We start from the raw sequence: 26003 nt of genomic DNA on the forward strand, positions 1-26003 counted from the left end.
GATTTACTCAATTCAATAGTGGACATTTGTTGCACACGGATTGTTTGCTTTGGCAGCAACCTACAGCATTGTGTTAAATCAACACAAATTATTTATATTCAATAAACAAAAGTACTTTGTGTTGACACAATGTAATTGAAATGTGATTCAATAAAGTAATTTCAACTCTTTGATCATTTTACTCCTACACAATTTGATCACTTTACTACAAGGTTTTTCAATCCCTTTTACTGCAACACTATTTGATCCCTTAACTTTAACAATATTTGTTACTGTAACATTCCAATGTTAATTACATATTTTCATAATTGTAAAGGCTACATTTAATTTGATAAATTTATACAATTTTACTTAGAAATAATCTAATGTAAATATAGAATGGAACTTAAATGTAAATACAACAAATACGTTTTTTCCCCCAATTGAAAGTGATGGAACAGTTTTGTTTCAAACCTTTGAGGACCTGGCATGAACAGCAGGTGTCTCAACTCTGAGTGAAGCCAGAATTTCTCATAAACAAACAATAGGGATGCACTGGCTGACGTGGCTTTGAAATGAAATATTGGCATTGGCCAGAAATGAACATTTCAATATAGCATGTTTTATGTGTAAAGTTGGAAGTAGTTTTCTTATTTTGCCCAGACTTTGAGACTTTGTATGTCGGCATCTAGTCTGGTAAGAGTAGGCATGATATGTTTATTTCACAACAGGAGAGACAATGTTCTCTGCAATTAGGTGGGAATAAAGTGCATATATGAGTACTGGCATTGGCCAAATGTGTTGGAAAATATCAGCATATCAGATATCAGCAAAAAATCCAGTATTGTGTGTTCCTAATAAACATCAGGTTGGCCTGCCTCACAAAGGCACAGTGGTAAAAGTACACACTGTGTATACCTGAAGATGAAAATACATAGGAGCTTTCCTCTACAGCAAAGGAGGAACATAGACAATGCTTAGCCTGAGTGGATAAAAACTTTAATGAACACTGACCCTATTGTTGCAGCCAACTATTGTCAGTCCCAACTTTTTCCTTTCCTCTCATTGAGTTATAGGTGTGTGTTCCATTAACACATATCACAAAACCAGAAATACACTAAACAAGTGCACCTTGTGTAATGCAACATTATCAGATTAGTCAACAATGTATCACATGACCAAACATGCAAAGAGCTGCACAGCAACTGCAACTGTAACTGTAAAACTAGGGATAGACCAATTATTAACCTGGCCAATAATATCATAGTCAGTATTTTTGAAATAATTATCAGTAGTGTTATCTGATTGCTGATGAAATTACTTCATTAAAAATTGCACTAAATGGTACCATAGATTTAATAAGTTAGGATATATTTTTCAGAATGTTTCTTTAGTCTTTGTTTCATGTTGGAGTTTGTGTTCTTCAAAATTTTGACACCAAGATTTTTTTACTGCACAAAAACTATTGTCAGTTCCAAATATCGGGTATTGGTCTCCTTCATTACTAATAATCATTATTGGCCATGAAAAAAACATATTGGTTGATCCCTAGTAAAAATAGCAAATGGAATTAACAATACAATATGCCATGAACTTGACAGTAGTTACAACTGTAAAAACATCAATACTGGTGGGTAGAGGACCAGCCACACCAGTCCACATGCAGTCCAGCAATGTAGAGTTTCTTACATGTGCACTTTTCAAAGAGCAGTGAGCCAAGAACAAGAACAGTGAGCTCTCCTTACTGCTGCATCTTAGTTTTCAAGCTTTGGGCCTTTCTTACTGCTGCATCTTAGTTTTCAAGCTTTGGGCCTTTCTTACTGGTGCATTTTAGTTTTCAAGCTTTGGGCCTTTCTTGATAGTTCAGCTGCATTTACCTCCATTATGATCTTTTGAATGACTTCAAAAGTGTAGCGGAGCTTTGATGGATAGCTCATATTTAAGGTATAAAAAAGCCCAAACAGCATGGCAGATGCAAGGGCCACATTCTCAAGATCACGAAGCACCACTGCACCCTCAATGATGACCCCCACATCAGAATGGTCACTGCTGGGAGTCTCTCTGGCGACATAGATCCCCACTGTTGTTCCCTCTATGGCACTTAGTGTGTTGGCCTCAGTCATGTCCTGGTGAAAGAAAGCATTTGTTTTAAGACTCAAAAAAAAAAATCTCATTAAAACACAGCATTTCTTACACCATACAGATTATCTCAACCATTACATCACGGCCATGAACTGAATAAATTAAGCTCTTATAAGTTAGGCTACTCATTATTTTTAAACATGCTGTAACAAACTTATTTTTTTTTTAATGTGGTAAAGGCACCTCCTCCTTTTGCACACACTCACCATGTATTCGTGCACCAGATCATCAGGATCCTCGTTGAGGTAGATGCAGAGTCCTTTTATGATGCACTCCCTGCCAGCATCGATGTCATCCTGAAGATTTGGAACAAAGAACAGAGTGACATTTTAACTTGAACTTGAACTTCACTAACTTGAAAATGGAGAGGCTGCTCTGTTCAATGATGGAAGATGATCACTGAATAATTAAAGCATTTTTGTTGTAATCCAAACTGATGGTCGACATTACCTGTTGACTTCAAATCAATATCATGATTATTTCAAACTTTTACCTCAATAACAATTAATGAACAATTATTTATTTGGTACACTTTTTTTACACTGCCCTCATAGTGATTAAACAAATTGGTGGTGTTAGCTTCACCCACCAAAATTGTTATTCAGCAGTGTTTACATTTGACTTCTTTTCATTTGTTGTAGTCTTCACTGAAGCTAAAATGTGTCCCAACATCGGACGCAGTATTCTTTAAAGGAATAGTTTATCCAACAATGAAAGTTCAGTCATTATCTAGTCACCCCCATGCCAATAGAAGGTCTGGTGTAGTTTTTTATAGTCCATAAAACACTCAAGTTGCAGCTTGCTACTTTTTGTGGATTAAAAAACTTCACATGGCCTTCTATTGGCTGTGGGATGAATAGATAATGACTGAATTTTTATTTTTGGGTGAACTGTTCCTTTAACGTATAAACTGCTTGGATTGAGGATGTCTTGGCTCGATTACTCGACATGAGCAAGATTAAGTCAGTGACAGGTTCTAAACGTTGGTTTTGATATATTTTCAGTTAGTTGCCCAGCCCTATTACCTGTCCAACCTGTTGCTGTCCTAAGTGTGGATCCTTTCAGTGGCATCAAGTAGTCAAATATTAGAAAAATTTACTATTGTAAGGGATACTTATAAATCTTTTGCTGACCTAATGCAATGCATATGCAATTTAAAGTTAATTAAAGTTCTTACTGTCATCATGGCAGCCATGTCTTTAAGCTTTTTGCCCTGCTGCCCCGATCGCTTTGCAAACACCCTCAGCAGACTTGCAGAGTGTAGGTCAAGCTGTGACAAAAACCTTGACTGTAGAGGCAAAGTTGTGATGCGCTTGAACTCTGCATTTATCTGAAACGACATGAAACCTTTTTGTTAACATCACAACCCATTGACATTTACACATGACATTTGTAACACCAAAACTACACCTGCAAATCATATCACTGTATGGACATCGCTGATCATGGGAGCATCACAAATTATTTCTTGTCTTCTTAATGCAAATGTTTTCTCCATTTTAGCCCTAACTGTCTCTCTGTTGTTACGCTTCTTGATATCTGAAAGGAGTTCGACCCTCATCTTCTCGAGGGACTGGCTGCTTTCTCCAAGTGGAAAGGAGGGGTAGTAAGCCACTTCATCCCTCTTTGGTTTCTTAACATCAAAGGCAGGAGAACGTTTCCCATCTGGTTTGTGTTTCAAAGCATTCAAACATACTTCAGGACATCCTACTTTCCGGAGATATGTACGGTAGTTGGACAACTTGTATTTGAGACTCATCTTCCATCCCTCATAGCCAGTGGCTGAGCCTTTTTCTTGTAAACATGGATGCCTCATGACAAGTGCCTCTGCAACTTGGTCAAACCTATTGTCCGTGAGGTAGACTGCATGTTTGACTACCTCCTGAATCAACCCATCTAGTATAACGGACTTCAACTTTGGATCAGGGATCAGCAGTGTCCCATTTTCTTTGAAAGCTTCATGGGCCTTCTCAAGCTTCAACTCTGCATCATATGTAAAACGGGGAACACAGAACAGATCTGGCCATGAAGACCGTGAAGAGGTGGACTCTGAAGATGAGAGAATCAAGGTGCTGTCACCAGAATGAGATGAGATGTCATCAGGAGCACTGGTTGATGTAAAGGAGAAACTGTTTACACCTTGATCTGCATCAGCATCTTGAGGTGGGTAGGATGTGTATATGACCTTGATTGTAGCTCTGTCTTGTATTTCTGCCATGGAAGTTAAGTTTACAAACTCGTTGTCAAAAAGTGTGTCCATGAACTGTAGCCGAAAGGGTTCCATTATTTTACACTGACTCTTTATCTCAGTCTCCAGTTCAGTCACAGTTGAAGGCAGGCCAGCAGAAAACACCATCCTCTGACTGCTGTCAGGCCCCAGGATTACTCTGAGAATAGCTGCAGTCGTCATGGTCTTACTTCATCCTCTGTTAGGAAAGAAGAAATAAACAATGAAAGGTTTATGTAATGTAATATAACTTTCAGGGACATGTAATGACCAAATCTCATATTTTAACTGTCAGTATACTTTTTTGTAATTAAAGAATGTGATTAACAAATTACACTGATAAAAATAAAGTGCCTGATCTACTTAAAAAAAGTAAGGCAACTTTTTGCATCATTTTATCCTGTAGATCAAACAATAGTAGTCTTTGTATGTGCAACATTCATTTTGCAAGTACAGTCAACTTACTTTTGCAGGTGATGTCAACTTACTTTTGCAAATAAAGTCAACTCAATGGTATTAAGATGTCTTCACTTGCAAAAGTAAGTTTGTTACTAGCAAAAGTAAGTTGATTTTAGTAGCAACAGTAAGTTGATGTTACTAGCAAAAGTAAGTTGACTGTACTTGCAAAAGTAATGTTGTGCATACAAAGACTACTCTTGTTTGATCTATGTGATAAAATGATGCAAAAAGTTGCCTTACTTTTTCTCTGTAGATAAAACATGACATATTTTTGTTATGGTGATCTACTTAAATTAAGCATCAAGCATCAAGCATGTTGGTCAATCTGCCCAATATAATAACTGACATTTTGGCCTCATGCTGCTAGGAAAAAAATTACGTGAGAACAAAATTAAGAGGGTGAATTCCCTTTAAATCATAAGTACACTCAGCAAATTGTGTGAGAGTTCCACTAGAGGAAAGGTCAAAAAGGTCAAAAAGGTCAAAAAAAAAAAAAAAAAAAAAAAAAAAAGGGTCACCATAATCAAGAGGCCATAAGTCAACAAAATTGACACGTTTTATTGCTGACAAATTCTCACAAACAAGCAACCTCATGTCAATATATACTGCCATTGAACTGGGCAATAAATGAGTTTACTGTATAGAGCTGCAACTATTAGTTGTTTAATTTCTAAGTTTCCTATTACTCAATTTAAGGATTTTTAATTGATAATTAATCTTTGAGTCATTTAAATAAAAAAAAAATCCAAATTCAATTTCTCACATGAGAATATATTAATATTGGTCAGGATAAAACAAGACATTCTAAGTTGCATCTTGGGCTTCGGGAAACAGTGATAACACATTTTTCACAATTTTCTCACATTCCATAGATCAAAGTATTCATTGAAAAAAAAAAAAAGAAGACAGATTGTACAATAATGACAATTACTGTTAGTTGCAGCCCTAATACTGTATACTCTGGAAAAAAGTCCACATTATTCAAACAACATCTGGTATTAATTATCAAACTTAACAAAGGGGCTTGTTTACCTTGTTTAACAATAGTTACAGTGTTGCAACATTTTAGTGTATTCATGACATGGAACATAGTATATACCAAAGACACTTTAATAAGAAAATAAGACCATAAACTCCATTATATTGACAACATTGGAAACAACTAGCGCCAGACGCGCCATAAGACAATGCCAATGACCCAACACATAACTCATGGGATTCACATCCTATTACATAATGGTTCTTCAAGTGAACTTTGGCAAACATGTCCTCCAAAACAAACATTCATTATGTCTACCCTGAGGAAGCACTCGCAGGGATGAAACCCCACCGACAGCCTGACCTTAAAGGTTTGAACATCCTAAGCAAATGACAGTTACATTCAAAATCTGACCAATATATTGATAATGCAAAAAACACAGCACCTCACAAAATATAAAACTGTACAGCGTTTTCCTGTTCTGTGTAGATCTGCCTCCTGTAGCAGTACCTGAAAAGCTGCTTGACCACCTAAGGTCACTTAAAATGATTCCCTTGAGCTGAGCTGAATTCTATCAGCCATTTAAAGTGACATCTGACTGACATCTGATCTGAGTTTACAACACAAAACAAATTTAAGCAGCATACACATGAGCTTCAAAAATGTAACCTGAGGAAGTGCTTTTGGAAAACCTGTGAAAGTGCAATGTATAACCAACAACTGTAAACCTTGGCAAGAAGCTTCAGCAATGTCTGTATGGCTTTTAGGCATGTAAACTGACCTTCAGATCGTGGACCTTGGAGGATACCTTTTGGTTGACATCCTCCAGCTCTAGGAAGATCTTCTGAAAAACCTCAAAGGTGTATTTCAGTTTGTTAGGGTACCTTAGTTCCAAGGCATAGATGAGGCCCATCAGGTAGGTACAAGCATGTGCGACATCAGGGATACCAAAAAGGACCTCTGCTCCCTCGAAGGCTATTCCAGCCTGCTTCTGGAGATCTCCATCTCTGGCTTTGCTGACCACAAAGATGTTGAGGACATGTGTAGTAAGGGCCTCTTGTACAGTCATAACATCGTCATCATCAAAAACCTGTAAAAAACACCAGAAAAAATAAAACCCTCTTGTATACTAATGTGAAGGATGCATACAGTATAGCTCTCTTGGTGCTCTTTCTTTCTTTTGAAACAGTTTTCTTTACCTTGTAGTCCTTGATTAGCTCCTCCGTCTTTTCACCAAGGTAGAGAATGAGGCCTCTGATGACAGCTTCTCTTCTGGACTCAATGCTGTTGTCCTACAAAAACAGAAATGAGATCATGTTAAGCACAGACATCAGAATGCCACTATATATAACTAACTGTTTAACTGTTGTACACAGGGTTCAAATTTTTCAATTGATTCAAAGATTTCAAAACAAAAAGGGCACTCAGGCCACTTAAGTGTCTATCACTCCCGTTCGGAAATGTGGAGGCATATTCTGGGAGTGTGCCCCCCTTCTAAAATCCAAGAAAACAGACTTAAATCAACAAGCCAACCGTGATGACGTAGCGACCACCGGCACTGCTGAGAACTTTAAAAAAAATAAAATAAAATCTGACTCATTCCTTTATTCCACACAAAATTATGTTAATATTGCTATGATATGTGTTGAAAATGCTTATAAGTGTATTATAGTAATGAACAAATTGAAAAATACACAAAAAGGCTATTTATAATTTTTGGCCAGTAAAAAATCTTTCTGACCAGTAGATTTGAGCCAAAAAGTTAAGTTTGAACCTTGGTTGTACATGCCTCATTTAACATGTCCAGGGTCTCATCAAGTTTCTTCCCAACAGCGCCTCCCTTCCTCCTGTAGAGGCTCAACAGTCTGGGTGTGTATTGGTCCAACTTCCCCAGGAATGTGGATAGTGGCTTCAGTGTGATCCTACGGAATTCCTCCTCGATCTGCAAAAGAGGTCAGAGGAGAGATAGAGAAACATCATGAAATACAGGGAAAAAAGAATTACAGAGACACAGGGCAACAGAAACAGATCAGAGGTAGAAAATTGACCCTAAGGCTACACTGAAAGCAACATTTAAGTGGTCATGTGTTTTGCAAGGAATGTTACACCAGAACAAGGCTGTAACTACAGCTGAGGTTTGTTTTCCCACCTAAATTATTGAATAAAATGAAAATAAAAATAAGGAGATGACACAATTCAAATGTACAACATACCTGGGAAAGCTCAAATAGGGCAGGCCATCGAGCTTTGAAGTCAATCACAGCTGGTTCATTGAGGATTACATCATTTCGACGTAATGAAAAGGTTTTCGCCATCTTTTCATTGATGATTTTGGTGTTGTCTCTCTTCTTGTACTCATAGAGAAGCTCTATTCTCTCCTTTTCAAGGGTTTCATCAGTTTCACCTTGAGGATGTGGTGGGAGATAGTTTACCTCAGATTTCTTTGCTTTTTTCAAGCTTTTAGTCGGAGGTCCATCTGCAGCTGATTTTCTCTTCCGACAGTTTACATTTAGTTCTGGTAATCCAAGGTGTTTCACCTTTGCTCTGAAATTGCCAACCTTGTATTTCAGGCTGTTCTGCCAACCATATATACCATTGGATGACACTGGGTCCCTCAAACAGGGGTGTTTCATGACCAGGGCCTCAGCAACCTGCTCCCTTTGTGCTCGTGAAGGATAGGCAGTGTAGACAAAGATGCTGTCTGCTAGTTTGTCTAGAATGTTGGGTTTTACTGAAGGGTTGCTGAGTAGGGTTCCATCCTTTCTGTAAGCTTCATTTGCAGCTTGTAGAATGAGCTCTGTGTCAAAGGAGAAGGTAGGAATCTCAAACTGAGCTGGCCAAGACGAAGAACGAAGAGAGGAGGCGCTCTCTGGAGAGGACTGAACTATGGTCTCTGGAGAAGTCAGAAGTATGGTATCAGTGGATGGATGGGAAGAACTGGAACGGACATCTTCTGATGACTCAGCGCAACTGCTATCAAAGCTCTCCTGGAGTCTTTTGGCATTCAAAGAATCTTCAAATGTTAGTGTGATCACTGGTGAAGTAAGAACCACCTTGATGGTGTCTTTGTCTTTCACTTCATTTGTTTCCAGGAGAGTGAAAAATTGACCATCAAATTCCTGGTCCTGGAACTGCAAACTAAAATCTTGTTCAATTGCAAATGTGTCCTGTACAATATGCTTCAATTCCTCCACGGTCGCTGGGATTCCGGAGGGCAAGGAAAGCTTGCGAATTTCCTCTTGTAGTATGACTCGAAGTCTGGCAGACATGTTGATTATTCTATAAGAGGGGGGATGAGAGGAGACAGAAAAAAGGTTCTGTTGAATTTAGGCATACAAACAATAAAATTACATCTTATTACAAAGAGATAAGTAAAACCTTCTATCTCAACCCTCCTATTATGTTAGCTTCTCATGAACAACAATGAAGTTCGTGGGTGAGGGTGTGAGAGGATTTAACTTAATTTTTTTTTTTTTTTTTTTTTTCTATTTTTATTTCTATTTTATTTCTTATGTTTTGTAAGCGCTTTGAGACTTGTTCTTCAGGTGAAAAGCGCTCTATAAATACAATTCATTATTATTATTATTACAAATTGAGAGAGAACGAGAGATAGAGGTAGGTGGAGAGAGAGACAGTGACAGACGGACAGACAGAAAGACAGAGATAAACAGACAGACACAGACAGACAGACATATAGATGGACAGATAGATATTGGATTTGAAAATGATTTGAAATACTAACTAATGACAGTGGGTTGAATAGTTAGAAACAATTGAACACATGTCAATATATACTGTATTTAATTACCTAATCTTGAATGGGAATGTGATGCTTCAATGTGACAAATCGCCTTTGCTCAAAAGCATATGCTGCAAGAGGGTAGGAGTCTGTTAATTCCTGTTGCTCAAGGATTGTCACTTGTCTTGTGGATTCCAATTCAAAAGCCCTAAGGTGCTCCCAGTACCAGGAATGAAGACACTTGACAGCAAATGCAAGATGACCACGCATGATGAGGATTAGATTTAGTTCAACAAAGTCTGGAAGCCCTCCAGTTGATCCATAGGGCAAGATCATTCCCACTGAGTAACAGGTGCCATAGCAAGTCACTGTATTGGTCACCTTAACACACGTCTCTCCTTGAGGACATCCACAGGCACTGTGGACAGATTTGAGACACTGAGGGCAGGTTTCAGTATGTCTGTGCCATGAAAATGGTAAGCCAGCATGAACTGATGTTTGACAGCCAGAGATAGTAAAATGTTCCGAAAACAGCTGGTATGTCGAACGACTCGCTTAAAGAAGCTGTGCTTAGCTTCAAAGCGCATCGTCCACAGAGCTGCAAGCGGTCCAAATTCCTTGATGAGCTGGGGATAATGCTCTAGAAAATGGTGCTTTGGCAGAAGTTTTGCCTCTAGAAAAACCTGAAGGTATCTATGCCTGTGTTCTGCTATTTTAAGGTCAAGGTGTCTAATTGTGTCATCTGTGTGGAATGGAGAAACAACTAGTTCAACGATGTCTTTCAGATCCATTAGGAGATGCCATGCTGGTTCGCTCTCTGGCACTTTGAAGCCAATGATAAGAGGTAGCAGGCGCAACAGGCTCCAATTTTCATGAGCGTTTCCACCCACACTCTTTCGGGTGGCAAAGTTCAGTGGGACAGGCTGTGGGCTGTCAGCTTTGTCAGTCCACTTGTAGGGGAACTGTCTGATTAGGTCATTGACTTGAAATAAAGTGAAGTATTTTTTCTTAATCAGAACATTAAGGCACAAAGCCAACTCCAGAGGCACTATTCCCTCTTAACAGGTCATGGAGCAAGTCTGGTGGATATCCTGACAAAACATGAAAATGTTGTAATTTATTAGTTAAGGGACACTGCCTTTTCACACCGAAGCAGTGAGTGAGAGTGGGATTTTCTGAAGCTGTTTGAACATGAAGAGAATGTTCCTGCCTTGTTCTTGCTCGGAAGGATCCAGTTCTTACTTCTTTCTTCTGAAACTCGGAGAGCTCTCCCAAACAAAACCGGCAGACATAAGATCCAGAAAAACTTTCCACAAAGCCACCAATGGAATGTGCACCTAAATTGTCAGCTACTACACTAACTATTGTGCCTTTAATTTTCTTTGCAAGCGCAGGAATAAAGAGCCCTTCTTCTTCCAACTGGACGAGATCTTTTAACAGTGGCTCAAGCACTGCCTCATAACCATACTTCTTGACATCTGTAGCCTTGCAAAGCACAGCTAAATAAATTTACTTCAGTGTAGCACGAAACTGTGGTGGAATATTTGCCAATACCCAATACACTGCAGTAATTTTATGTTTTTTGCGGGATGTTCCCAGGGGATTACATACCTCGAAATCGTCAATGTAGAGAAGTAGAGGAAGAGTTATGTTTTCAGTGGCTAAAAATTGATTTTCTTTAAAATGTGTTCCATCATGAAATGACTCGTATCTGCCCTCGTGAGAAGTGTATGAAGAGTTGAAAGCTTTCTCCTGTATGTCATTCAGGCTTAATATCTGTGACAAAGACTGAAGAATGGGAACATATTGGAAGGTTCGACTTTCCTTCTTGTCAAGAATGTATTCCACAGGCTCAACTACATGAAATGTCTTCTTAAAGAACTCCCGTCTTTTGAAAGTTGTAGCTAGAGGACCATCAGCTCTTAAAGCTGTGCTAATGGGGTTTGACTCACTCAACTGTTTGACTAAATCAGAGACTAATAAGTCATCAAGCACACAGTTATGTTTGCTTGACCATGAGTTTACAGTTTTTCTTATGGCAGGACCTGACACCATTGAAGATAAAATCTGGAGCTCAGCTACTACTTCAGTAATGCACTTGCTTGGCACATTGTAAATGCTCTCTAATTTCAATAAAAGGTGGCCCAACCTCAGTTCAATTTCTTCTTCTTTCAATTCTTCAGGTTCATATTCTCCTGAACAGTCATGTGCTCTTGAACACTCGTATGCCTCAGAGCAATGTGCTTCAGCAATGTCATCTGTACTATTTGACTGATCTATATACTTGTGTACAATTTGGGCCCGGAAGTCATTTGAAGAATGTGCTGAGTGTTTTCGGGATCTGTGTGATGCAAAGGTTCCAAACACATTTGTAGAAAAATCACATTCTCTGAAGACACAGTGCACAGTTTGATTTTTCCTAAGATGAACTGCAAGATGTTGGAAAAAATCCTTCTCAGTTGAGGAGCTAGAACTGCAAAGTTCACAACTGAAACAAATCACTTCTGGTGTTGACTTGTTAGTTGGATGTTTCCTTGACAAATGTGATTTGAGGGTATTCCATGTTTTGAAGGAGCAGGGGCAATCAGCATGTAAACAGGGAAGAAATTCACTGTGGTCGTGCCTTAACCTGTAGTGCCTCAAAAGTTCATTTGTTTCAGGGGCAACATAGGTACAGATCTTGCAAATCCATCCCATAAAGAAAAAAGGCCGGAGTTTAGATCCAAGTACATTCAGACTTTGATGGAGGAGCAAAAGGGGTGGTCTCTTTGGAGGAGGTCAGGATAGGAGTCACCTGGGAGATTCAGTGAGACGCCAATCTAGGGGCTTGGCTTCTGTTTAGTAGCAAAATCTCCCCGTCTGTTCTCAAAAGTAAAAAACAAAAAGAAAAAAAAGTATTTTTCATGACATCTTTGCGCTCATCTTAAAAGAAAACTGCACCCTGTCTTTAGAGTGTGTGTGAAATGGTGATTTTTAAACAAATGTGTATGGAACCTTTGTATCACACAGATCCGGCAACACAGCACGTTCTTAAGAGCGACTTTCTGGCACAAATTACACATGACCATATGAACATCAGTCAAATATTACAGATAATATTGTTCTGATGCATATGAGCGTTCAGAACCATATTACTGTACAGGAGGATAAGAAATTGAAGAATTCAAAGAAACGGAATTTAGGCCACCTTTAATCTGGTGATCAGGTAAATTTATCTTTTATTCTGACAGCCTGTATCACAATAATATACTGTTAATTTTTCCACAGGTAAACAGTTTAGTTTATCTTTTGCTGCATTTTGGACTGGGCTGTCACAACAATTTTCTCAGTGAAAGACCAACTGAATCTCTGCCCCCAATATGATATGATAATCCATAAACTACTTGAAATAATCTAACATTTACTTTACCCACAACAATCGCAACTGTCTGTACATACCTTCATCCAGCGTGCTTGACATGATAAATCACCTGGTAAGGATACAATGACATAGTTAGTAACCTACCACAAAGAAAACAAAATCAAAATAAATAATCAATCTTTTAAATTACCAAACATTTGCAAACACGCATCTACTACAATTAGGTTAATGAGAATCATGTATCTCTATAAAGTCGGCTTACTGTTTTCAGCTTTATAAAAAAAGTAGCCTATTTCCTAGCTAATTCAAGAAGGATTGTAGTTTAGTTTAATCAATTTATTGAACATGTTAAGAAGAAAACAAAACATTGTAAATAATTTATTTAACTCAGAAATTAGGAACATTTTCTCAACCCATAAATAAACACTTCATCTTTGGAAAAACATTGTTTTCACTGGACAGGAAGACTATGAAAAATCGTAATCTCAAAAGTAACTAAAGCTGTCAGACAACTGTACTATGGTAAAAGTACAAGTACAAGAAAGCTAAGAGCTTAGAGATGACTACAGGACTATCAGAATTAAGACCATGTGTTACTGTCTTAGAGTAAATTCATCAGAAACACAGTAGAAAATGTAAAAAAAATTAAATCTCCACCTGGAAAAAACTCATTATATAGAGTAAAACCCACCTTTGAATCATGGGATAGTAGCCAAGTGAATCTACGAATTAACACAGATATGTCCAGGGGGAATTTGACCTTTTTCAGGTACCAGACTGGAAAACTAATTATATTACATTTCAGACCAACTAGCTAGCTAACTAGCAGTGTTTTTCGAGCTTGAATGTATTCTTTGTGTTTCGTTTGGGTGGCATTGCTTGGTACAGGTATTTAGCTGAGTTTCTCCCCGTCATTTTGGTATGCTAGGCTACATGTTATGACTGGTGAAGGGGGCTCGGCGCTGTCTATCACCTGCGGCTGTGCTCGCTGCGTTTCAGCGGCTAATAAGCAGAGCTAACTGCCTACAGCCACCGCTGCGACCAAAAACCTCCACAAATTAACTAACAAGCGCAGCCACCCACACCCAGACACACACGGGTGTTTATTTACGGCCGACTTGCATCTTAAACCCCTCGCTAATGGCTAACCCCACACAGGTGTGTTCTATATGCTGCAGATAACGCAGCACCCGGCGCCGTCTACATCCCTGCTTACTTCAAATTACAGCCGCTTCCAAACATGAGCTTCACATTTGAACAATGGACTTTAGTGTTTAACCAACTACATCTCTAACATTAACTTTATTCTTACCGTAAAAGTCAGTCTCCAGTCTCACGTTCTGGAACTTCTCCCCTCCGCGGTCCTGGTTTGAACTAGTTTGCAACCCAGAATGCACCACACGGGGCGCAGTCGGAGGCTAGTAAATGCAACGAGCAAATTGTTTGTTTTGTGGGTCTGCATAACAAGATTTGTTGAGCCACTTACATAAAGCTTGTTAAGAAAAAAAATCAAAATGACTTGTGTTTTGAACAAATTTAGACTAATTCACAACTTGATATATTCATGTTAAGAGACTAACTTTGTTTTTTTTTGTTAATATAACAGACTTAATTATGTTACAATTACATACTCCCAGGTTTACTTTTTTCAGTGTATGCAAAAAAAATACATACCAATGTATCAAAACTGAACTGTATAAAATAATGAAATTTAGAAAACAAACAAACAAAAAAAAATTAAAAACACCACCAGCTCGTGTGTCCAGGGTTTCCCATACACATTAAAATGTGCCAGTGCACAACACTCCTGAGAAACAAATTTTAGGAAAATGTTTTCTGGTGCTGCCCAACATGCAGTCACTCCATTCCTTTGTCATCGGAGTAATGGACACCTGATGTACCCCTAATTACCAGTCCTGACTGCATGTACCTGCCAACGCAGTGTTAATTTGTTACCTTACCTCAAGACACAGATCGATCTCTTCAAGGTCACCATCCACGCACACCCAACCAGATAAGCAGCCAAGGGATACTCATCGACCAGTTCACAGACTTCCATGAGAACAAGTTCTCGTGCCGGAGATGGAGTCAGCTCAAAGGCTCCATAATGCTCACAATACCATCCACACAGCAGTTTCAACACAAAAAATGGCCTCTGATGCAAAATGCATATCTGATGGATTTCCCCAAATTCAGGCAAGCCACCTTCAGACCCATGCACAACTACCATACCTGTCCTGTAGTTTATTCCCTTGCTCCAAATATCTTTTGCAAGGTGTATTTCAGATAAATCAGGATGTCTCTGCTTAAAAGCTTGAGCTAGCTCTTCCTTCAAAAAATCTAACGGGACAGTAGATACATCTGGCATTGGTTTATCAATATTTGGAGACAGATGGTACCCAATCATAAACTGATGTTTCACAGCCAGAGAGAGGGGCACGTTTTTAAAGCAACTGGTGTGTTTAATTACCTTTTTAAAGAAACTGTGCTTTGCCTCAAACCTGATGGTCCAAAGTCCCACAAGAGGCCCAAATAGTCTTATTAGTTGTGGGTAATGTTCTATGTAGTGGTGTTTGGGCAGCAGTCTTTTGTTAGGAAACACCTCTTTATACCTTTGTCGATGGTCTGAAATTTTGCTCTCAAGGTATGCAATAGACTCGTCGTTGTGGACTGGGGCAACCACAAGCTCAACAATCTGTTTTAGGTCCAACAAGACCTGCCATGGTGGTTCGTGCTCAGGAATCTTAGGCCCAATTAGAAATGGGAGCAATCTTAACAAGCTCCAATTTTCATGGGCATTACCGCCTATGGTGTTCCTGCTTGAGAGAGCTTGTGGCAAAATATGAGGCTTGTTGGTTTTGTCTGTCGACTTGTATGGAAAATGTAGAATGGAATTGTTAATATCATCCAAGGTGATATACTTCTTTGATATTAATAATGTGAGACAATGTGCTATTTCAACAGGCACAATGCCTTCAAAGAGATCGTGGGCAATGTCAGGAGGGTAGCCACTGACAACATGAAAATGAGAAAGTGCTCCAGTAAAAGGGCAAGCTTTTTTAACTCCAAAACAGCTACTGCCACTATCTAGAGCTGCTCTGACATGAGTTTCATGTATTTCTTTTGTTCTGAGGGTGAACGTTCCTGACCTAACCTCATTTGACACAATGTCTGAAGCTGTTGCCATACAAAAACGACAAAAATAGTGGCCTGTAAAGTTCTCAACAAAGCCCGCTATTCCATGAGCTCCTAAATTGTCTGCAGCAATAGTCTGCACTGTACGTTTAAGTGATGTGCCCAATTGCGGGACAAAAATTCCATCAACTTCCAAAGACCTGAGATCACGTATTAAGGGCTCTAAAACCTTGTCATAGCCATAGGACTTAACATCATTTGTTTTACACAAAACGGCCAAGTAAATGGAGGACAAAGAGGAATGAGAGCCTGGGGGTAGGTTACACAGCACCCAATACACAGCACAAAGTTTGTGGGTTTTACGGGAGGTGCCTAGAGGGTTACAGACCTCAAAGTCATCAACATACAAACCAATAGATATACTTAAGTCTTGCCCTGACAACAAACTGTTTTGTTTACAATGCAGACCATCCCTGAATGAATTGTACACAATTTCTTTTGCGGTCTCTGTTTCCCTTTGTGTTTCGTGATTACAAACTATCTTTTCCACAACATCTTTCCTACCCAACAACACTTGTAGGGATTGAAGAATGGGGACGTACTGCAAGGTTTTGTTCTCTTTAGCATCCAAAATATATTCAACCGGTTCAACAATATTAAAGTTTGCCTTGTAATATTGCTTACGTTGATATGCAGAACTCAAAGGACCACCCTTCTCTATGGCTTTATTTATAGGATTCCCTTTGGACAGAGAAGAGGTTATTTCCTCTATGATAGCTCTGTCAACCTGGAGCTTGTGCTTTTGAAAAATGTCAACTAGAATGCCATCAGTGTGGGATCTCAAGAGAGAACCAGTTAAGTGGTGACGTTCTAGCAAAAATCATTAATTGCTGTGCTTGGTAAATGGGAAAGATGTTCTAATTTTAACAAAGCTGCTGCAAATTTGTGCTCAATTACATCTGGAAGATCTTTTGGAGCATCAACACTGCTATCTGGTTGAGTATCAGAGTATCCACATATACACATACATACATATACACATGGAAAGCGATTATTTTTCCCATAATATCTATGTTTCTGTCGATAATGCTTTAATATTTGGGACCTACTTGGTAAAACTGAGGGGCAGGCCTTACATTGCCACATTCACAGTAACTTTCTGCAACACTTCTGGCACCATTCACTGCAAAAGAGAAGTGGAAACAAAGAAGAAGTGATGTCTAATGAGACATTAATTTTGAACCAAATCAGTGTTTGATTCAAAAGTGCAAGACAAGCTGTCAAAAATTCTGAAATATCAAACATCAATGATAAAAGGGTGGAAGGGAAGGGGGAAGGTATAAGTAACAGTGGGGACAAAGATGAAGTCTAATGAGGCTCCGCAAGTGCTTATGAACAGCAACTTAAAAGGTATGACACATCACACAATGGCCAATCAGATAACAGTGATAAAAAGTGATAATTCTATTTAATGTTTATTACTGAAGTTGTAGTGGGTGGTGATGGTGGGCGGGGGTGCATTATACTGAATGGGTTTCTAATATTTTGTGCAACCCATTAACATACATGAGAAGGGCAAAATATTAAGACCACTTTTCAATATAATGCACTCCAGTACACCATGACCTCAATAATAAACAAAGTAGAATGATCACCTTTGTTACAATGTCAACAAAAACTGAAAAGAGAAGCTTCATAAAAGTATGTATGTGCTGGGTGATTAATTGAAATCTGTTTTCCATTACAATTTCGGCTACTAACAGAGCAAATAAAAGTCATATTCTCACCACAAAGACTTGAGGCCACAGTGAAAGAGCTGACTCCATATGATATGACTGAATTTGCCTGTCAATCTGCAGAAAAAAAAAAAAACAGAGCAAACACTTTTACAGTGCAAAACTATTTCACTAAATGCAAATAATCTATACTAGTTGTGTACAGTGTGAGGAAATTATGTTTTTTGATGGCTGATACAAATCTTTTTTATAGAAAAGCAGCAAAAATATATTTCTGCAAATGTAAATGACACCACTGATCTCTTCAATATACATTTACATAACCTTTATACTCACCACAGAATTTCAGAGAGTGAGGCTGATGGTGAGCTGCACCAAACACACACAAATCACTGCATTAGTATAAGGTTTATTTTCTTCTAAATATAACTGCATGAAGACACGTCTGATTCTGTTATTTAGAGAAAAGATAGACTCTCACCACAGAGCTTGAGTGACAGAGGAGGCACTGATGTTAGGAACTTCTAAAGGCAATCTGCAGAAGCAACAAAAGCAACAACATGAAAATACAAATACTTCTACAATTCAAAACTGTCGCTCGCAAAGCAAAACTGATATATAATAAAGAACTATGGCCAAGTATGGGCCATATTTTTTTTTTTTTTTTTCGAACAGTCACAAAAATGTCAAATAGTTAATGTTCTTTCGTTGTTCTTTCCCATCATTGTATTTACAATGTCCATTTATGTCTGTGACCACAGCCTAACACTAAAAGCACAAGTAGGCAGGTTTCAACACCACAGAAATAACTCGATAGCCTACGTTTAACCACACAAGCCCGATAAAGTAATGCTAATCCTCCACCACAGCAAAGCACTGTACTCCTCCTTGACTAAAACTAATGCTACGTCAACCGCACAGACTATAAATAATGCCAACTAACTATTTGTTGCTAAAAAAAAAAATGCTAACTTAGTAGATGACATTAGTACAACCAACACGTAGCCCACGGGCTAAATCCTGCCATTACCTGACTGGCACTGTTCTGTTGACTAATTTCACACAAACTCATTCAGCGTTCTCTCGATATTACAAACACACGTTGCCCGCGGGCCAAGTCCAACCATGTTAGTTGGCTGCCATTGTGCTGTTAGCACAATTTCACAAAACTCAGCGTTTTCTCGCTGTTATGGTCGGTCGACTTACCAGTGCAAAGAAATTCAACCAGAGACGAGAAGCACTGCGTTCAGTCAAGTTAAATAACGTTAACAGAAAATGCGCTGGCTCCGAAAAAAAAAAAAAAACACACACACACCGAGGAAACTTAACGTTAGCAGATATGGTGATAAAACAGCGTGAGCAAATAAGTTCGTGTCAGTTCATTAACCTTTGTTGGCGTTTCTCAAGACATTAAACTACGTATAATTAAGCCTTAGCCAATATTCAAATTGAAAATGCGTACTTACCGAGCTGGTGTAATGGCGTCCTGCTGACAGCTGGCGTGCCCTCGACCGTTGTCTTCTCCTACCTATAATACATTGCGTGCAATGCGTGATTGCGCGGATTATCGCGAGATAATTAATAAAGACATGATCGACTCACTTTATCCCAACATGAGCTGAACATGTTCATGTACTTTGTCTGCATATCATGTAGTTTCTACACTATACTGTTACATTTTGTTTCAGAACATGAAACAATTGTGTTAAACAATTCAAAGATGTTTATATAAATCCAGCAGATGGCAGTCTCATTTTTTTCAGTGTAGAAGTAATCTTTGGGGTCTTATTTTTTGCAAGCCAGAGTGTTGGAACTATTTATTTATTTATTATTAGTATTTGGTATTGTTTAGGTAGTATTTGGATTTGATTATTCTGCATTGATTTATTTGAATTCAATATAATTACATTTTTGCAAGTATTCTGTTTATTATTTGTTATGTTGTTTTCATAAAACAAAAAACAACATTAAAAGGACAAATGGCCACTACACAGAGATTCTAAACCTTGAGATATGTCCCAGGAGAGTCATTTGAATTGATGGTCAGAACTTCCTGACATTTTGCTAATATTCACTGAATCAACACAAAACATATGAAGTCGGTTGAAATTATGATAAGTAAACGTTACAACCAAGGGGACCCACATGCAGTACAAAACACAGGCAATAAAATATGAAGAGAATGACATTTGTTGCAGCCTCACTGATCTTTAATTAACAAAAAGGGCACTTACAAAATAAATTAAAAACCTGAGACAGACTCTCCAGCTCTGAAACTTGTACCAGTGTACAAACACACAGATCTTTTGATATTGAGGCTGAGGACCAGAACTGTTTCTAACAGTTTACCAGTTTAACACAGTTGTTTTTTAACATCTCTCTCTCTCTGTTTTTTTTTATGTTCTTATGTTTAGTACATAAAAAAAAACTGGGTTAGTTAAATTGGTAGAAATGTGGCTAAATGAATGTATTTGGATAAAACATATATTATTAACCTTTTAACATTTTTTAAAGCATATTTTGATTACATTTAATCTTTTTTCTACCTACTTTTAAACATTTCACAACTTAACCTGTTGATGCTGAACTGAACATTTTTTAACTTACCTTTTAGATGCTCACTTTCTGAACATGGCAGATAGAAGACAGATAAGTATTTAAGTACTTGTCTGCCTCTTCAGTGCAGTGATTCTGTTTCTCACATAGTTCTTTACATCAGTCCATGTTCGTTCCTTCAATGTCTCCATTTCATTTTGCAGACAAAGCATGCAGTCGTGCTTGGCAGGAACTGTGAATGTTCTGATGAATTTCATCAGGTGTTTCTCCACAGAACGAACTTCTCCTGCTTCCCATTTGCATCTGCTTCGTTGTACGGCTGGTTCTGTGAAGAAAAGAACAAATGCAATGTAATAATACTGGAAAACATGCAAATGAAGCCATCATCATGAACATTTTTTTCCCCAGTAGTAGCCTTAACGAAAGGGGGGTAAAAAAGCCTTGTGAAGTCCAACAACAGGTGGCTTTGTAACACAGGGGGTTGTGATCAGTATATTTTATTACTGGAAGAAGGTCAAAGCTATCATTATGCTGTTTGGCTCTCTAGAATCTTAAGTCTAAGATATGTTTTTCAGAGTGGTCTTCCAGTTTGAATGCTGCTTTCGCTGCATGTAAATGGTTTAGAAATTGTAGTACCAAAAAATAAATATGTCCATTCTATATAAATGTGAACTTCTGTATAGAGAGAGATTAGCTTCATGGCAACATTCATCATCTTGTCATAAGAGCAAGGACACAATGATCATCATTCTCTTTGCACTGCAGGTTTTAACCTTGTATAGGAGGACTAGCACCACGTGCTGGTGCTGATGGTGCTGATGATGCTGATGATGCTGATGGTGCTGATGGTGCTGATGATGCTGATGATGCTGATGGTGCTGATGATGCTGATGGTGCTGATGATGCAGATGTATCCATTATGTGTTCCATTTCACTGCTGGTACACTCATCTTCTGAAGTGTCACTGGAATCTCCTTCATTGGATTGTGGCAGTTTCTCTGGAAGTAGAAAATGATCTAAATTAAATCAACAGCACTCTTAATCTCACAGGCAGAATCTAGTACAGCATTTATAAAAACACAGAAATATGAAACCGAGTATCCATACCAGTGTTAAATAGATCAAAAATTAAGAACATGCCCAAACTCAGGGTCAATTTCGATATCATCCGGTGTCATCCCTTTGTACTGCGACACAGTCCCCCTCTCCATGGCCAGGAGCACTTTGCTCATTCTAGCAAGCTGCAGAGTTCCTTGGGGCAACCAATAGTACTGTCGGTGGATGCCAATATAATGGCCTAAGAAGTTGGCCAGTTGGTCAGACTCATTTTCCTCAAGGTTCAAGACCTGTGACATTGTTGCAACATGTTTTCGAAGCTTTGTTGAAGTCAGTGCTTCAGGGTGTTTGGCACCACAGAGTTTGGTATATTTTTGAAGGCACTCTCTCCCTCTGTAGGCTGACAAGGCTTCTGGTCTTCCAAACATGAATAAATTATCATTCGGTACACTGCAGCTTTCACGCAGTGTTTAGTGCTCCAGAGGAGATGAACTCTTCCCATCTGCTGTCATGTATAGCTCTGTACCTTTTGGCATATTCTACTGTGATATCATCACCAAACATCATAGCATTGCTCTCAACAATGCTGGATATTTTTTTTAGACTGTGGCCCAGCTTGAGCGCTAAAGACGGGGTTTGATATGTGTTGGTTTCAGGATCATATCCTGCTGCCTTCTTCACTGCAGATATAACATGTGGGAAGTTTTTGGGAATGAAGAACTCCTCCACTTTCTTCAGTGGTGTAACATTTTGAGCTACGAGGACCATTCTTCCAACTTGTCTCATCTTCTGTCGTATGTAATCGTCATTATTGTTCCCTTTAGTTTTTTAGTTTATTGAACATATATTGTCCAAGCTGCAGAATGCATTTATCATTCTGAACAACATTTGACACTTCATCATAGTTCATGTGTGTTAGTATTTTCTGTAGGCCTTCACTTATCTCAGAACTGACAGGTGTAGTCAGAGCACAGAGGGATCTAACTCTTTTTCGTCCCACTCCGGGTTCATCCTCTCTTGGCTTCTCTTCACACATGTTGATGTGTTTCCACAATGTTTTTTTTGAGTACAAACCTTGACAATGGATACAGTGAATAAAGTCTTTCCCATTTCTAATGTTTTTTGTTCTGTAACGTGCAACAAGTTCTCCTCTTCCTTTCCTCACCACATCCGTATTGTGAGAAAAGTTTCCTCTATTCCTTAAAACGGCCAGACGAACTCGCCGTTCTTTGGAATTTTGTGGATAAAAGAGTGCTTTTGCAACATCTGGTTTATTGCGATGAACAGTTTGAAGGTGTCGTGAAATTTTTGCTGTTGGCTTGGAGCAATAAAGGCAATAGTTCCTCTTGTCATACACTCAATGCTCCTGAGTATTTGTGGTACACGGTACTTCAACTGAACGTTTGCCTTTCTCTGGGCTGACGATTGAACTACTGTCTTTCTCAGGGTGGCGTGGTGTGTTCTTCCTTTTCTGTGGGCTGACTGTCCATTTCTTCTTTTTTCCTGGGATGAATGATGATTGCATCTTCTTCCTTACTGCATTGTTCTTCGTGCTGCTTTCTTTGTCTGGGCTGTCTGTTGAGCTGCTTTCTTTGTCTGGGTTATTCGACATCGCTGTTAACAATTGGGGAAGTTGTACCCTCTGTCGTTTTTTTTCAGGGGTCAAAGACATGCTGACATCAGAGTCAGCTCCATCAGTGTCAGGTATGTAATCAGCATCACTGTAGTCAGAAGGACTGCTCTCATCCATTGATTCATCTGTGGTATCTTCTTTGCTCTAATAAAAGAAAATGATGGTGTTTATGGATTATTTGCAACCTTTATTTTTGCAACCTCTAATATGACTTACTCTAACGCTATGTCCACATGCTATTGCAGGAATATCAGCATTTTTCAAGCAGTGAAATAACAGTAAAGTTCAAACAAAATGAAAATGAAAATAAATTGTTCTCATGCAAAGGAGAATCAAGAATGATGTCATAAAGGGAGAATCACTTTCAAGAAATGCAAGGTGATTTTCTTTTTTGTATGCCATTTGAACTGAGCATAATCAGTTTGATGCATATGCTCCCTTCATAAATGAGGGCCAATAGATATTTTTCCAGAAATATTTTTTTCTTACATTGAGTATGATTAGAGAAGAAGAGGTCACCTGTCTTTTTCCTGACTTCAGTTTTGGGTTACACTCATACTTCACTGGATGATTCAAGGGAATTTTCATTTCTGAGAATTTGGTAGTAGATGGTGGAGGAGCAGAAACCTGGTAATTAAAACACACAGACACAAACACCCCCCAAAAATAGTCATAATTCAGATACCCCAATTGAGAAGTAAATAAAAGGAACATATAATTTATATGATTGGCATTCATTAAAACTATGTATATAATTGAGTTTCCCCACTTCAAACCTAATCCACTTCATCTTAAAAAAAGGAAAAACCAATATTGTGACATAACTCTACCTTTATGGACTTATATTATACTTACATTATCCAACCGTGCTAGCTGTTGATCAAGAAGCTTTCACTGATGCAAAAAGAAGGTACGCTGTCTTTCAATTTCATTGCGTTCTTCCTCTGAAGCCATGTAGCGTTCAGAGCACTTGTCATGGTGCTGTTTCAATTTAGTAATCCTGGACTGAAATGACTGGAATGAACAAGATTGAAAGACAATGGAATCAAATCAATATAGAAAATTTAATCTCATTTCAAGCAGTAGCTGATACTTAATCATGGTAAACTTCATTGATGTTAAATGACCACGGTGCAGAATCAGTTGAACTGCATTTGTCTTTGTCGTTGTGAAGTCTATGAAAAAAAGCTACATTATTACTAATAATAACACTACACATTGAGCATTCTTGTGCCAGACATTAATGGTGGTGACATGTTGCTCTGAGGTTAAATCTGCTGAGACTCCAATATCTACGTCTAACCTACAACTGGGGACAGTCAACACACATACACTTTCTATTTGAACCAAATTGGGGACACTCATGTACTTGGACCTCTTCACCACCAATACACGAGCCTATCCTAAAACTGGGGACACTTCACACACAATGTATCTGCACCAAACTGGGGACGTTTGTGTGTTGAACCCCTTACTATCAATGTAAGTCTGTATAATAACAATGTGGCTATGAACAAACACCCACATGCTCCTATATCTGAGCCACACTCAGAGAGACAAGTCAACAGACTATCACTATTTGGGCAAGAGAAACACACTGGATTAAGCTGTGCTCTCATATATCCACCGATCAGGTGATGACCTCAGCATGAACAAAGGGACAAACGAAAATGCTCAAATATGATCAATAGGTAACAATTCACATTAGCATGCAACTTGAACTTGGTAGCACTCATGCATTCAGACCTAGATCAGTGGCAGCTGCTGGCTAGAAGAGGCAACAAAAGTGCAGTGTAAGTACATTGATGAGTTTTCCATGGTGATTATTTCCCTGGTTAACTTAGGACACCTGTATTTCTGCTAATAATTAGTAGTTAGCTACAGAAAATAAACATAAATCCTATCTTTTGTCAGTTGGCAGTGTCAATCAATTTGATTTTCATTTTGCATTGTTTGAGAGTCATAACTAAACCTTGACTGAGTCACCAGATTATCATTGTTGTAAATTTATGTGTGACATCACACCAATAGACTGTTTGGACTGACTGGTCTCCACAAAGGCTGTGCATGTCATCTGAAAGATATCTTGCTGAAGCAATGGCATAATGTTTAATGTTGTTATGAGAAGTCTTAAAATATTTCTGGTTCATAATGAGACTATGGCAAGATAAATTAGACTGTGGGGGGTTGCCACATTCTGGGTAATTAATGGAGAACACTGATATTAAAGTTAGAACCCTTTATGGGTTAAGTTGAAGGACAATTCATTTGTTGGCAAACCAGTACTGCACAGACATAAAACTTCTTTGTAATATTTGGTTGCACTAGGGCTTATGATAATCAATTGCCCTGTCTTCTAATGTTATCATCTCAGCTTCTTAGCTGTGATCTATGCTGCCTAAAAATGTTAACGTTGTTCAGCCCTGTGAACAATGTCTGCTTTTCTTACTCCACTAGCCTTGCTTTGATCTTGTAATAATAACTCTGTCACAGAGCTGTTGTCTCCGTATCTAATGTATCTAGATACAAAGACATCTCTAGAGGAGCATTAGAAACATCAGAATTCGTCAAATGTCATATTGTATTCCACAGTCACAGCACACAGTAAGTCACTAACCCACTATAAACATGTACTTTTCTAAGTTACAATATATCTGACGAGAAAAAAGCAATTACACTGACTAACCATATACTCCCGAATTAGAAGCCCATCATCCTCACCAAGGTAGAGGCAAAGTGCCTTGAGAACTGCTTCCTTTTTGAGATTAACATCACTGTGTGAAGCCTGTGTGAAGAGATTCCACCGATTAAAACATTCATAAACACATAACTACAAAAAATATTTCCAATTTCCAACCTGTGGTAACCTACAAATACTGACTTCCAATCAGCTTTGTCAAGTTTGATCTATATAGCTCAATATTATGTCAAACATACTGTAAAAGTGACTTTTTTAACTACAAAATAACTGTGAAGCATGGCCTAGTTTTTATTTAAAAAA

General features: G+C 38.4%; 1 protein-coding gene and 1 pseudogene across 3 annotated transcripts; both read right to left on the reverse strand.

Moving 5' to 3' along the window:
* Positions 1–752: 752 nt before the first annotated feature.
* On the reverse strand, positions 753–19287 carry LOC146304380 (uncharacterized; annotated as a pseudogene). The gene is made up of 9 exons (XR_014769367.1): positions 19224–19287; positions 18239–18292; positions 18094–18126; positions 17809–17874; positions 17131–17204; positions 3503–4547; positions 3299–3451; positions 2328–2417; positions 753–2105 (listed from the first exon to the last, which is right to left on the reverse strand). The product of XR_014769367.1 is annotated as an uncharacterized LOC146304380 (transcript).
* LOC146304381 (uncharacterized) lies at positions 5346–14012 on the reverse strand. 2 transcript variants are annotated; one of them, XM_084714196.1, is made up of 5 exons: positions 12964–14012; positions 8000–9065; positions 7576–7728; positions 6986–7078; positions 5346–6876 (listed from the first exon to the last, which is right to left on the reverse strand). In XM_084714196.1, exons 2-5 carry the CDS (start codon positions 9053–9055, stop codon positions 6550–6552), a joined length of 1629 nt encoding a protein of 542 aa, XP_084570322.1. In that variant the 5' UTR covers positions 9056–9065; positions 12964–14012; the 3' UTR covers positions 5346–6549. The 2 variants fall into 2 exon arrangements, with proteins under 2 accessions (XP_084570322.1, XP_084570323.1); XM_084714197.1 differs by lacking the exon at positions 12964–14012 and adding an exon at positions 9595–9918.
* Positions 19288–26003: the final 6716 nt, after the last annotated feature.

Source organism: Lutjanus erythropterus, unplaced genomic scaffold (assembly GCF_056507025.1).
Source record: "Lutjanus erythropterus isolate fLutEry1 unplaced genomic scaffold, fLutEry1.hap2 Scaffold_155, whole genome shotgun sequence".
Taxonomy (NCBI): Eukaryota; Metazoa; Chordata; class Actinopteri; order Lutjaniformes; family Lutjanidae; genus Lutjanus; species Lutjanus erythropterus.

Bases quoted from the DNA above. Each gene is read 5' to 3' on its own strand.
- LOC146304381 (XM_084714196.1), bottom strand. From the start codon at position 9,055: ATGTCTGCCAGACTTCGAGTCATACTACAAGAGGAAATTCGCAAGCTT. The intron at 7,729-7,999 runs GTATGTTGTACA...CCTCTTTTGCAG, and splicing joins CCCTATTTGAGCTTTCCCAG to ATCGAGGAGGAATTCCGTAG. The intron at 7,079-7,575 runs GCATGTACAACC...CTGTTTTTGTAG, and splicing joins CCCTGGACATGTTAAATGAG to GACAACAGCATTGAGTCCAG.